General features: G+C 41.7%; 1 protein-coding gene and 1 long non-coding RNA gene across 2 annotated transcripts in view; one reads left to right on the top strand and one right to left on the bottom strand.

The window, feature by feature from the left end:
* Positions 1–5,855, top strand: part of Spmip4 (sperm microtubule inner protein 4) — a 24,917-nt gene extending 19,062 nt beyond the window's left edge. Inside the window, exons 8-10 of the mRNA NM_001024329.2 lie at positions 1,539–1,713; positions 1,992–2,083; positions 4,979–5,855. Of these exons, the coding sequence (NP_001019500.1) occupies positions 1,539–1,713; positions 1,992–2,083; positions 4,979–5,794 (1,083 nt within the window). The 3' untranslated portion in view covers positions 5,795–5,855. The remainder of the gene's footprint in view (positions 1–1,538; positions 1,714–1,991; positions 2,084–4,978) is intronic.
* LOC102546410 (uncharacterized) lies at positions 1,709–15,029 on the bottom strand. The gene is made up of 3 exons (XR_010065797.1): positions 14,891–15,029; positions 11,119–11,372; positions 1,709–4,086 (listed from the first exon to the last, which is right to left on the bottom strand). It is a non-coding gene; the product is annotated as an uncharacterized LOC102546410 (long non-coding RNA).

Here is a 15,029-nt window from a genome sequence, read left to right as displayed (position 1 = left end):
TGTGTGTGTGTGTGTGTGTGTGTGTACACAAATGAAATTTATTACATAATTCTTTTTAAAGGGGATCCTTTCTTTACCCCTGAGTAAGCAAGCGATAGATTGATTAACAGCATATAGAGGTAGTTACTTAATATTTCCTGACGCAAACTCAAGTGCCTTATGTAAACGAGTTCTATACCTAAGATGAGAGTTACTTTAACATTACAAGAATGCTAGCAACGATCTCACCCTAGGCTCAGAACTTTCCATAGTTATTCCCTGCCCTTCCTGTGGCTGTGCTCATCCCTAGAGAGCTTGGACTTCATGGAGTAAGGAGGCTGTGTCTGTGTGCAACACGTGTTCCTGTCTCCCACCCCACACCAGTCTAGAGTCTCTTCTTTGTGTCCATCCTTAAGGGTTATCAGTATACAGTATACCCCCAACCAGTATACAGCTCTAGGCCCACAGGGTAACCGGAGGTGGCTAGTGTCCAGAATGGGGATGCTGAGAACGAGCAGGCAGAAGAGAGCACTAGGAGGACCTGAGGCTAAGTGCAGCACCTGGCCCTTCCTGAACTGCCATGTCTTGGTGCAAAACTTGTAACAGACTAAGAAGTCTGAATTTAGAACTATTCTCTGGATTGTTAAATGTCATGTCAAAGTAGATAACAGTTTGTTGATTTTGGCTAACTGTTTAGACAAATGGAAGGTTTCTATTTATAGTTTAGCCCTTATGCCCTGCAAACATGAAAGGCGGGCTTGGATTTCAGACAACAAATGGCACCATATCCCATACTGCGCACCTCCAGCCTACCTCTGCTGCTGCAGCTTTTGTCCCCATCTCTCCGCCTAGTTGCTGTGGTGGGGCATAACATGACCTTTCTCACCTGTTCCTGGCCTCACTTCTCAATTCAACTAGAATCAGTCTCTTTCTTCAGTAAACTTCCAAGTAGTTTTGTCCAACCTTCTTAAAAACCGCTGTGGGAAGTCAGCTGCTTCCCCCTGCATGACTGTACTCGCCAGTGTACTCCTGGAACGTTTGCTTCCGATGATCCTTGTCCTCTGCCACAGGTCTGCACATCCAGGCCCCAGCTAAACAGCCACAAAATGCATCCAGGCATGTGACATGCACAACTCTAGAAAATACTAAGTAAAGATGCTGCTGTACATAAAGAATGACCATTATATTTGAATTTGCGTGAGTTAAGGCTTCATCAGCTGTAGCCAACATCATGCAGTTTCCTTTCAGGGACAGAAGACAAAGCAGCAGCCATTTTTGGCTAAAACCAGCCAGCAGTACACAGAACCCTCAGGACGGCTAATGAAACTGTACTAGCAATAAACTATCCAGGGACAAACTCCAACCTAGGTTCTCAGAGACTTTTAGAAGAGATGTTAGCATCTCTGTGATAAAATGTGGTTATAGTTACAGCCACCAGGCCTGGCTTGAACATTGTAATTAATGAAGAAAATGACCTCAACTGCTGCTTGCTGGACAGTGAAGCAGTCCTTACTCAGGTAGATACACTTGTAACAGCAATCTTTATGTTCCTATTCTAGTTTCCTAAATGTGTTGAGAAAAACAAGCCAGTATTCTACCCCAAGCCTCCTAAAACCTTTGCTCCTAACTCATCTGTGACTCCGTGGGATACTATGACCTCTGCAAAGGATGCCAATATACAGAGAAATCTTGAGCGTTCTCACTGGCTCACTTCATACACTCATGATTTTACAGGTATGAGTTCACAGCAGTACAAATAATGGAAACAGAAGGGGAACACTCAGCAAATGCTGTCTGCCGCAAGCTTCTGTTTCCTGACGTTCTTCCATGCTCTCAGCAAATCAGTGGGAGAGCTCAGTTTCTTAAGTGGGTGACTGGGAGGTAGGGCTGGCTTACATTTTATTGGTTCTAATTTATACGATAAAGTGGGCAGGTTTTCCTATTTACAGAGTAATTTAATTATCATTTTTCACTTATCTCTACCAAAATAATAAGACAATGTTTCCATTAAGGTCTAGGTCCTATGAGCCCCCTTGAGCTGGATGATTACCGTGAGAAGGAGCTAGCAGAACTAACTGGACAGATAGGATTTGACCCACAGCCTGTAAGTAATTGCAGTCAACTCTCAGTTATTTGGGGGAGATTATCCAGGTATCGTCTCCTTGCTCTTCCCATGTTTTGTGTCTTGTGCATTGGTGGCCACCTAAGCAAAAGGACAACTTAGTGGGTTTTCAAAGATAATTGAATTTACTGGAACTGATTCAGATATCCTTGCCACTATTTGGAAAAAGAAAACTTTTTCACAGTATTATTCGTTAAACATATTTTCTGTCATGCTACTGTTGATAAAATAATTCACAAAAGAATTTGCTTACAACTTAGCTAGTAACTTCATGATTTCTTTTCAATTCTGGATCTCTGCAAACTTGTGTATCTTACCATTACCATTACTTTTGAAAAAATGACTGACTTCTTCCTAATAATCACAATAATTGAGAGTTGGCTGAATTACAATCAAAAGCCAATTAAGTTTTTTGCCTATATCAATGGACAATTGATTATATAAATGGCTTGAAAGAAATTATCAAGCCCTGTAATAAACTATTTAATCTGTTAGACCAATTATATAAAGAATGTGAAATGACCTAATATTCATGTGTTGGTTTACTGAAAGCCTAAATTATATTCTCTATAAATATAAATTTTGAAAACGTAATTTTCAAAGCTATAAATTGTGGAAATATATATAACTATAAGCATACAAAATATGGATAATTTTAAGATCACAACAAGCACTTTAATGTTATATTAGCTTCAGCATTGTTAAGCGGATTCCAAATCAAAAACCTGGATTGGGTCCAGAAACTGCCCTTCATCAGTCACCAAGGACCTTTTGATTGTTTTGATTCTGTACTTGCAATGGGCACTCTCTGTTGGATTAGTTATATGCTTCGACACTGATGTGTGCTCAGTATGCATGCCTAAGTTCAGGAGAGCATGTGTTACTGAAGATAAAAGTCCCTGTGAAGCTTTGTAAAGCATGAGATGCAAGTCCTGAACTAGAGATGTTCAGTTGGTAGTGTGCTACCTTAGCAGGCATGACATCCTGGTTTGATTGCTCAGCACTTCGTAAACCAGGCATGGTGGGGCACAGCTATGATTCCTGCACTTGAAACTTGGAAGTAATTGGTTCAAGAGTTAAAGGTCATCCTTAGCTGCATATCAAGTTCAAAGCCAGCCTGTGATATATCATAAAAAAGGAAGTACTAAAAGCTCTTGCTTACACAGCTGATACTATTACAGTCTGATATCCTATTTTTTTTAATGACAAATTAGTGAAACATGTCAGGAAGCTGGGGTCTTTGCCTCATATTCACCAAAGCTTGATTAGCTAAAGGTTATAACAATTACTGATCAGTATGGAGATTTCTCCAATGAATCACTCAGAAGGATCATTCTCCAGGACGATCCTCCAAAGTCCCTTACTCTTTAAGTCTGTGCTACTGTTGCTATGTTATCACTGCTCATTTTTCCCCAAACATGGGGTGTCATGTAGCCTAGGCTAGCCTCAGACTTTCTGTGTAGCCAAGGATGACTTTGAACTCCCAATCCTGTCTCAATTTCCCTAGTGCTTGGGTTACAGGCTTCTGCCATAAATTGTGCCCAGTTTAATGAAGCACTGCCAACTGAACCCAAGCTTCTGAGTAAATAATATCCTGACGAATAAACTACATCCCTACCCACCCCAAGACACACACTCATAATTATTACCTTCCCTGATGTGGACATATGTATACTTCTTTTTGATGTTTTATTTAGCATATTATAAACATTTTCAAACATGCAGAAATAATTTTCATTTAAGACCTGTCTACTCACCAGCTAGATTCTGCTATCAATGCTTATTCAGTCTTTTGCATAATTACTCCAACCACCCATCAATAATTTTATTATTTTTACACATTTTAAACTATAGAGCTTAGTATATACTTTATCCCTTAAGATTTGACATGCATACCATTTACCAGAGTTAGAATTTTGGCTTTCTGTCCTTCATTCATTGTGAAGTATGCCTTCATTAAAACTGTACAAATTTTAAATGTGCATCTGTCAAAACAAAAGCATACAGCTTTTCATTCAAGCCTCTGCCACAAAATAGAACACATGCCACCTCTTCCTTCTTCCCCTGCAGACATAGCTCCAGCAATGATATCCTGAATGTGCTTCCTATCTTTGGAGTTTCCAAGTTTGACTGAATCCACGCTTTTAAAACATCCCAAAAGCTCAGACAGGGCAGTGGGTATACCTTGGTGGCAGAGCATGTATTCAACATGTGCGAGGCCCTGTGCTCAGTCCCGAAAACTAGTAAACAGACACAGACTCAACATAGTGCTTCTCCAAGCATTTAGCATGGCACCAGCCTTAGCTGCACCCAAAACATTTGTTAAAATGCACGCTCTTTCGTTGGGAAGAGAGCTCACAGTGCAGGAGTTTGTTCCCTCCCAAAATAAGGGATCTCAGACCCCACTGTAGACTTCACAAGTCCTGGTCTTGGAACTAAAGTTAGGAACTCCACTTTCTGCCACCTCTGAGGTGATTGTGATTCAGCTGAGGCCTGTGATGATTTAAATAACTGCATAAGATGGATAGTCAGCACAATCATGGTTTCATAAGGTTTTGTCCAGTGAGTCCCTTTGTATCTTTGAAATTTTGAGAGCTAAGAATTTCCACACTTGAAGAAAAACTTGTCTTTAGCCAAATAAAACCTATATATTTTCCATTTTACCTAAAGCCAGTAAAAGAGAAGTATGTATTTATTTGGGCCCAACTTCATGTCTTCAAATAAGTACAGAAGTATCTTAGTGTGTGCACTTCCCTCACTTCTCCTGTTTACTAAGATAGTGAAAATGAGTATGAGATTAGCCTGCTGGTAGCTACATCGTTATAATATTACATTTATTAATTAGTTTATTTTCCCCCTTTTATTCCACTGGTACAGCAAGAAAAATTCCATCCTTCCTTAAAACCTCCTAGACCTTTGGATGGTAGAATTGCCCGACTTATTCAGAACCAACGACCTCTGGAGGCTACGGTGCAAATACCACCTTCCTGTCCAGACTGTACCCCAAGAGTTTTGTGTGCTTTTCATACATTCATACCCAGTTCTGCAGAAATGATGGCAATGAATGATCACCTCCTGTCTGGACTAACCCATAAAAACCAGAATATTGAAGACAAGATTAAGGAAGAACAACGCTTGTTGTCTACCTATGCACTCCCATCGAGTTATGAATCAAAAGACATGGGTAGTCTTTTTGACCTACACTCCCTTCCAAAGATCACAGACACCAAAAAGTCAGATGATTTGTACTGGAGGCAGCTGGACGTGAAGCCCCTACCCATAGCCCGCTCTAAGTCAAACCATTACATTGATTATGAACCACATAAGTCCACCTACCGTGACCCATATGCTATGTGTCTAAACCCTGTTCGCCTCAGTAAGTCTAATATTCTACAAAACAAAACAGATATGGCTGATCTCACTTTTGACAACTATTTAAGAAAACCAGAGTTTTTGGGCACAGACATAGAAAGCAGTGATGAAACAAGACCTCTCTTGAATTGGATTTCTCGAGCTGGCGTGCCCAAGCATCATACCAACTTTCGAGATTTTAAGAACTCATTTTCAAGGTCCATGGCACATAAACGTTTGCATAACTCCATTCAAGAAGAACAAAAAGACCTCAGAGATAAATTGCAGTGTGGGATGAGACATCAGTTTTATGGCCACAATAGCCATTATTTCTATAATTGAGATATTCCCTTGAAACCCAGCCTCTTGCAAGAAAATAAAATATGTCATAGAGTGCCCTGCATTTGGCTGGATTCTGTTTCTGTATTAAGCCATAATAACATTAATAAGGTTGTGTTTTCAAGAATTTAAGTTAGAATCTGGTCAGGGGGACCAAAATAATGTCCTGACTTCTCAAAACACTTAAGTTTGTCAACAAAGTATCAAAGCCAGAAAAAGTAGTGTTTAATGTCATCTTCAAATTACACTCTGAAGAAGTTTCCCAAAATCATGAAAATCAATGTGTAGACAAAATTCACATCATCATTTTGTGAGAAATGAAAAAGTTGAAAAAAAATCATTCAAATATTGAAGATTTGAGAGACAGCTATAGAATGTATCATGCTTTAATAAAATTAGTGTATCAAGAATCTCTTTCTGTAAATGTTTTCACAAAATAATGGGCAAAAAGGTAAAATTAATCTCTGTGAGTTCAAAGCTAGCCTGGTCTACATAATTGAGTTCTAGGAGAACCCCAGTCTCAAAAAACCAACAAAATGGAATGGGGTAGAATCCAAAGCCTCAGAGCCTCAGTTCACTGAGTGTAGAGTGGCTCTCCAAGCTATACACCTTCAATAAAAGTATGTCGACAAGTCAATGGGAAAGATGAACCCTGAATGTTCTGTGTGTACACATTACATTATAGGATATATGTGTTTGCTTCCCTTTAGCCTTCTAATACCAAACAGCTATTTTATATGGATAAAATTATTTTGTGACGATACAATTTATTAGATTTGCAATTTTGGCAAGAAAATGTGTGGCTTGATGCTAGTCATTCCAGATCCCAACACTTTCATCTTTGAAGTGTTTGCCTAATGTGTAGTTAACTTCCATATGCAAGCCAGCACATCAGTATATCAAGAGATATATATTTAAAAGTTCTTTCATGCTCTGTGTGCTTGTGTGCCCATCACAGCCCCAGTGGAGGGATCAGAGAGCAACCTTAATGAGTCTTCTTCCACTGTGGGTTCCAGGGATCCAGCTCAGGTCATCATGCTTACACGGCAAGTGGTTTTACTCACTGAGGCTTCTTACTGGCCCAAGAAATACATTATAAAAATAATTTACCATGACAAGCTTACTAGCGTGAAAAAGTTAGGAGTTGAGATAAGCTGAGTTGCTTAGAAGAGCCTCAGATGAGACCAAGTATGTGAGTGAAAACAGATCAGCCAAACTACGTGAAAGGAGGTCAGCTAAGCTTCCCAGAAGAGAGCCTACATGAGCCTCCAGCATGACAAGCTACTTCAAAATGTACCGTGAGTCCCCAGCTTTTGTGAACTGTCACCTGAGCTGAGGCAGGCTGGGATGCACCTGTTTGAGTCATTTCTATTCCTGTCCATAACCGTCACCTATAATCCTATAAGTAATGCCAGTAAAACTTACTGGCTCACGTGCATACACAAAATAACATTACATGTTTTGAATTTTTTTTGTATAACCAACATGTACCTTCCTGAAGCCCATTCTGAGCTAAAATTATGAATTATAGGTAGGTATAAAGGAAAGCAAAACATTCCATATTGAAATACTTAAACTGTATGTAATATAATCAATCACATGACAACTCCTGAATCATAGTCTTTATAGACTACAGCTGGAGTGTAACTCAGTGGTAGAGTCCTTCACTAGCATGCCTGGGTTTGATCCGGAACACCACACCTTCTAATATAGGTTCTGGGAGAGAGCCCAGCAGGGAAAAGCACTTGTTCTCCAGCCATAAGGACCCACATAAGGCAGCTAGGATTCCAACCATGCTTGTAAGGAGCCCTTGGTGCTGGAAGAAAAAGAACAATCACTAGGGCTTGCTAGGTTTCTGCCCACCTGAAAAACCCTACCTAGCTCCACATCCAAGGAAAGATCTTGCATCCAAGGCATAAAGTAGAGAGTGATAGAGGGGAGCATTTCGGCATGCACACATGCGTGTAACAGACATCAGAAATTTGGGGCTGACAGATGACTCAGTGGGTAGAGGCACTTACATGCAGTCTGATGACAGTGGCATTCATGCACTTGCACTTAACACAATTTTTTTTGTAAAGTAAATATCTTTTTAAAAAGCCATACTCAAGTTAATAAAAAAAAACCAGCTTTTAACAAATGGAAAAAAAAAAGCCATTTGGATATCCAAGGTAGTGGGCAATACAGTGGACATATTAATTTAATCCTTTAGTCATAGAACATGCCACAGGACAGAACTTCTAAAGAACAAGTATTTAAAAGACACAACTCCACAGTATAGGAACTCAGTTCCACCCTGTTTCTTTTTACAATTGTCACACACACACACACACACACACACACACACACACACACACACAGTGCGCACGTGGGAGTTAGACAACTCAGGTTGCTGGGCTTTGCTGCAAGTGCCTTACCCACTGAACCATACGTATACGGGTGCAAGAGCTTGACGTTCTCATCATACACTTTCCTTGAGTCTCAAGGGTGTACAACTGCATCCTAAGCCACTGCTATGCAGAAGTACCACAGCCTTCGATTCAGTGCTGTCACAGTTACCAACTCCTAAGAGGAAGTCTACCCTATTCCTCACTGCTGTAATTAAGATGAAGGGCTCTGTCCTTTAGTGAGAAGACAGCTGTATTCCACACAGTTCATTAAAAAGGTCATTGGTGACAGTTTTTAATGGAGGATTCCAGGTTGAAGAAGACTATCCATCCAAAGTCACTCTTAAAAAATAACACAGGAAAACTTTACTTTGCTTGTTAGATTATGTCTTATGCTACAAGCGTACAACACACACAAAGGCATCTGAAAGCTGAAAAGTCCAGACAACTGAGTAGCATGGTGAAATCCACACCCGGAGAGCCCACAACCAGGGAATCTAGTGCAGTATAATTCTGCCTAAGAACTAAGGGCTTGCTGGTACAAGTTCCAAAGGCCAGAGAATCTAGAACTGCTTGTCCCACAGGTAAGAAGGGAGCTCTGGCTCCTGAGGAAACAGCAGGAATGCCCTTCTTTGTTTTCTCTGGGCCCTCAACCAATTGCACATGCTTACCCATTATGGATGAAAGAGGATCTGTCTTACTTAGTTCACTAATTTTGAAATGCCAGTTTCTTGGACATAATTTATTGACATACCTAGAAATAGTACTGGCTACCTGGATATTATAGAATCCAGTCAAGCCAACAAAGTTATCCATCTCAGGATGTGTGAAACTCCAGATTTGCAAGATGGAGTTCTATGAGCAGATATTGGTCAGTTGCACAGTATGCCTATACTTAATGCACCACCGAACAGAACATGGCAAACTCTATGTGACGTGTTTTACCACAATAAAAAGGAGGAAATTAAACTACAGTAAATCTAATTAAGAAAGCTTAGTCAGGGTTTCTATTCCTGCACAAACATCATGACCAAGAAGCAAGTTGGGGAGGAAAGGGTTTATTCAGCTTACACTTCCACATTGCTGCTCACCACCAAAGGAAGTTAGGACTGGAACTCAAGCAGGTAAGGAAGCAGGAGCTGATGCAGAGGCCATGGAGGGATGTTACTGGCTTGCTTCTGCTGGCTTGTTCAGCTTGCTTTCTTATAAAACTCAGGACTACCAGTCCCACAATGGGCCCTCCCACCCTGGATCACTAGTTGAGAAAATGCTTTACAGCTGGATCTCATGGAGGCATTTCCTCAAGGGAGGCTCCTTTCTCTGGGATAACTCCAGCTTGTGTCCAGTTGACACACAAAACCAGCCAGTACAAAAGCCATGTATCTGACATTCTCTATTCTACTCCCTGGTTTGCCTTCAAACTTATAGTAACTGGCATTTTGTCATTGCTTTATATATAGTGCTCTCTCTCTCGCTCTCTCTCTCTCTCTCTCTCTCTCTCTCTCTCTCTCTCTCTCACACACACACACACACACACACACACACACACACACACACAGAGAGAGAGGGGGGGGCAAACAGTATCTTATGGTGGGGAAACACAAGAAAGAAGTCTCATGGCAAAGAAGGAAGCAAGAGGGACCAGGCTTGCTCCTTCATAACAGCTGGCTCTCTCAGGAACTAATCCACTCTTGAGGGAACTAACGTATACTTACAGCCAGAGCCGAAAATGGCTCGTCATTAATTCTGGAGCAAGCTTAGAGGACATGAATCTTTGAAGAATAAACACCAAAATTGTGTCCAAATTGTAAGCAGAGAGCGTCTCCTCCTCCCCCTCTCCCTCCCTCTTCCTTTTTCCCTCCTCCTCCCCCTCCTCTTCCTCTTGTTCTTTTTCCTCTTCCTCTCCTCCCTTCTCCCTTCCCCTCCTCTTCCTCTCTTCCCCCCCTCCTCCTTTCTTCCTCTTGTTTCTTCTTTTTCTTCTTCCTCTCCTCCCTTCTCCTCCTCTTCCTCTCTTCCTCCCCCTCCTTTCTTCCTCTTGTTTCTTTTTTCCTCTTCCTCTCCTCCCTTCTCCCTTCCCCTCCTCTTCCTCTCTTCCTCCCCCTCCTTTCTTCCTCTTGTTTCTTTTTTCCTCTTCCTCTCCTCCCTTCTCCCTTCCCCTCCTCTTCCTCTCTTCCTCCCCCTCCTTTCTTCCTCTTGTTTCTTTTTTCCTCTTCCTCTCCTCCCTTCTCCCTTCCCCTCCTCTTCCTCCTCCTTTTCCTCCCTTTGTTTTTTAAGACAGGGTTTCTCTGTGTAACAGCCCTGGCTATCCTGGAACTCTCTTTCTAGTCCTGACTGTCCTTGAACTCAGAGATCTACCTGCCTCTGCCTCCTAAGTGATGGGATTAAAGACATGCTCACAGTAGTAAAACCCTAACTATGACAACATGACAAAAATCAGAGTAGGCCCTTTAGGTTTTTTTTTTAATGTAAAATATGTGCTATTTAATGCTGGCTTATGGACTGAGAGGAGACCATCTCTGGCTGAACTAGTAGCTCAGCAAATCAGAAGTTCAGCTCAGAGAAGGTGGCAAAGAAAAAAATGTACAAGAAACCAAAGACAGTTTAAGACAATAACAAAACAGGTAAGAACCAAAAAGAACTTTACAAATTAAAGTTATAATCATGAAAATAAAGTATATACAGTAAAAAAAAATATGCTTTCTATAAGGCTCAATGCTGGCAAGGTAGTTCAGTGGGCAAACACCTTTTCTGCCAGGCTGATGACCTGAGCTCCACCTCGGAGACTCAATTGGTGGAAAAAGGGAACAGACTCCTACAGATTGTCCTTTCACAATCCACACATGCAACCTGACATGCAGGTGCCCACATAATACAGTAGTAAAATTTAACATGTAAGTCTAACATACACGCACACATACATTCAGTTAGGTGAATACTTACATGGTGATACAGCAGCCTCTGTCGATGACTTCTACTTCACGCTCCTATTCAGCAGACTGCCTTGAGCGCTTTAGGAATAAGCTGTATCTTTGTTGTTTCTCATTAGCATCTCAGGCTCAGAGTTTCCCAAAAGCACGGGGATCGTCAAGGACTTGGGTTTAGATATTCTAGTCCTCTGCAGATTCACCAGAGACCAGGATGCACTGTCCACTCGCAGCCACTTTGTTTATATTTTCAGACAGAACTTTCTTAGACTGTGCAGAGACAATAAAATATAATTCTGAACTTGCATGAAGGTAACCTGAAACTATGAAGTCCTCAGAAAGTGGTTTTTTAAAATTACATATTTATTGAAAATAGATTTTTTTCATACAACATTCTAATCACAGTTCCCTCCCTTCATCTCCTCTCAGGCCCTCCCCATTCACCCACCCTTCCAACTTCCAAATCTTCTTCCCTTCTCTCTTTACAAAACCAACAGGCAAATTAGAAATAAAGAGAATAGAATAAAAGCAAATAAACAGGCGAGGGGGGAGAAAGAGCACAAAGTGTGCTCACGCACACGTACAAAGAAAACACAAAGCCGGAAGCCATAATACAAGCAAAAGAACAAAAAGGTAAAAACTGCCCAAAGTGAGACAAAAAAAAAAATTCTCCAAAATCAACTGAATTGGTTCTGAGTTTTCCACCTATAACTGGCCAGCCCTGGCCTTCAGTGAGGTTTGTAGACCCACTGAGACTCTTGCCTCCACTCAGGAAACTAACTTTTCCTTTGCGTCTATGTGGTTGCCAATTGGAGATAGCCTTTTGCTTAGGGGTGGGAGATCATGCTCACTTCCCCCTCTCAGTGCTGGCACCCCACCTTGCTCGGGCCTGTGTGAGCTCTGTGTATTCTGCCACAGTCTCTGTGAGTTCGTATGTGCATCAGTTCTGCTGCATTTGGAAGACACAGTTTCCTTGGTGCTTTCCATTCCCAGTGGCTCTTAGAATCTTCCTTCCTCACTGTCCTCAAAGTTGAAGGAAATGGTTTCATCCCAGTATCACTAAATCCAAGGCAGACAAGACTAACCTGCTTACTGGGAATAACTGTTTTGATCCTTTAAAGTGTAGCAGCATTACCCAGGCGTCCCTGCCAAAGCTGCTCCAAGCCACCTCTGAGCTGAACTTCTCATTTGCTGAGCTGCCAGTACAGCTGGAGATGGCTTCCTCTCGGTCCATAAGCTGGCCCTAGACTCAGCATGGGACGAGCACATTATCTGCCTGCAAACTGCAGACTTCTTGTGGCCTCGGCTACATATTTTGATTGAGAAGGGCATTTTAATAGCTTTTTGTTCATAGTTTAAAAAAAATAGGCAATCCATGATATTGTTGAAAAGAGAGGAGTTTGCTTTAAAACAGTTACGACTCTTACCAGCCACTATCCTTCCAAAGGATAAGATAGAGCACACAGAGCAATGGAGATAAAACAATATGCAGTTTCCTTTTCCTACGCAAATAATTCAAGTAGGCTGACTATGGACTGCTGTTGTTTATGGTGTGTGTGTGTGTGTGTGTGTGTGTGTGAGAGAGAGAGAGAGAGAGAGAGAGAGAAAGAGAGAGAGGGGGGGGGAGGTTATTATGTCTCAAACAGGTCTTGAATTTGCTATGTAGTCCAGGATGACCTTGAACTGATGCTCTGTCTCCCTCCCAAATGTTGGGAGGCACTGCAACAGCATAGAATTTATGGTATCTCCTTTCCACAGGAAGGAGGGGTTTTTGCTTTGTTTTGTTTGTTTGGAGGGGGCTTGTTGTTGTTCTTGAGACGGGGTTTCTCTGTGTAGCCCTGGCTGACCTGGGACTTACTCTGAAGCCCAGGATGGCCTTGAACTCAGAGATCCACTGCTTCCCTGGTGCTTACCTCTGCTTCCCTGGTGCTGGGATTAAAGGCACGTTGCCACCATGCTTGGCAAGTGATTTTACTGTTCTTTCCCCTTATCTCCCCACAATTTTTAGAAATAAGACTCTTTATCCACAATTGTTTTAGTTAGAAAAAGATGAAGAGCTGTCTATTTCCTATTCTCTTCCTCATGGGAATAAATTTGTTTGAGACAAGGTCTCCTTATGTCACCCAGCCTGAACTAGCCCAGGATGACGATAAACTTCTCATTCTACTACTGTCTTCTCCTGCCCAATCCTGGATTCCTGGTGTGGATTACAGCCACCACCACAACCATCATCCATTTGCACAGTGTTAGGGATCAAACCCAGGGCTTCATGAATGCATGCTGGATAAGCAATCAATTGAGTATATCTAGCTTACGGGAATAAACTAAGATGTCAAACTATTCACTTGGTCAGCTGAGTCACTGGTGTACCTACAAGACCTGCAGTAGGATGTTCTTGGAAATCTTCTCATTGGCCAATTCACTTATAAACTAAAAATGGTTATCTTCTATTCTACAAAGAAAAGATATTGAGAGCACAGTGACTTCAGTTGAGGACTACACTTTCTTTGGAGAAATATGGAAGGCAATATCAGGGCTTGGTTTAAGGACATATTGAATGTCTACAGATTTGCTATACCATGTCTTTAAAAACTTTAAGAGTCTGACGAATAAGCCTATATACGAACAACTTAAATGTACATAAGCACTGTATCTGAATGTTCAATTAGTACCCCCGAAAGCCACAAAAGTCTTCAATGTGCTGTGAGTCCCACTGTTTTACAGTAAGATGTGGCAGTATAATACTGTTTTAAGAGAAAGAGGAATTAAAGTTAGGACTATTTAAAAACAATGGAAATATGTCAGACCTTCCTATCTATGGATTCCACATCCATGTCATCAGAAAACAGCAGATGACATCACATACTACGTAGTTAGGCTAACAATATTCTCGCAAATACTGAAGGACTAGCATTTTTGTCGTTTTTCCTAAGTAACACCATATTTGGCGTTATATGTTATAATCTAGAAATAATTTAAATATTGGGGAGATTGTGTAGATTATATACAAATATTACACTATTTTATGTGAAGAACTTAAGTTCTGTATGGGTTCTGGGGATTGATTTTGGAATCAACTACCCCTGGGAATACCTAACATCTATACTCATACAGACTGAAGTCTTCGAGCAGATCACAGGACCAGTAGCTGGAAAGAGATCTTTGGAGATTTGGAGCCTTCTGACACCTAGTGTTAATCTGACGGTGGAAGGAAGGATGGTAGCATAGAAACAAACTCAACCAGAATATGTAGGTTTATACTGAGAAGGGCCTGACACACACCAGCCATCTATAAACACATGTCAGAACATAGGGAAAGGGCCGACATTCATCTGAATTTGGGAGACAGGAGTAATGAAGAAAACTTCCAGTGGCTGAATTTAGCGTGTCGGAGAGTTCGTTTTGAAGTACAACAGAAAACTTCCATCTCCAATATGGACAGAAGGGATGCGAATCTAGCAGATTCCCAAGTATCCTCTAATCAGGCAAATCCTGTTTCTTCCTTAAAGCTTGCCTGCACACCCTCCTTGTTTTTTCTACAAACTAGGGGAAGAAAACAGGGATAAGATCCCGTCTGCCACATGTACCGCACCATCCCCAGCTTTGAGGCTTTCACTGGGAGAACAGAAGATGGTTTAACAGAGTGAAGGTCACCAGCATGAGTCCGGTGCAGTTACGCTAGTCAGGGAATCTAGACCAAGCCTGGGTAAAGGTCGCCTTCAGACTGGGCGGCGGTCTTAGCACTACCCGTGGGCGGAGGCAGAAGGAGTCCTAAGAGCCGGTGTTACCTGAGCCCAGCCGCACCCAAATCCCGAGGGAGCGACCACCCCGCTACTCGCTCCTCCCCAACACGCAGGCCGGAGGGTGACGTCATCCACGTCCACGCCTTACGTCCAAGGGCCTGTCGTAAGTGTCGGGCAAACGAGG

This window comes from Rattus norvegicus, chromosome 4, assembly GCF_036323735.1.
Source record: "Rattus norvegicus strain BN/NHsdMcwi chromosome 4, GRCr8, whole genome shotgun sequence".
Taxonomy (NCBI): domain Eukaryota; kingdom Metazoa; phylum Chordata; class Mammalia; order Rodentia; family Muridae; genus Rattus; species Rattus norvegicus.
The sequence above is the reverse complement of the archived record's forward strand: the minus strand, read 5'-3'. Positions and strand labels throughout refer to the sequence as shown.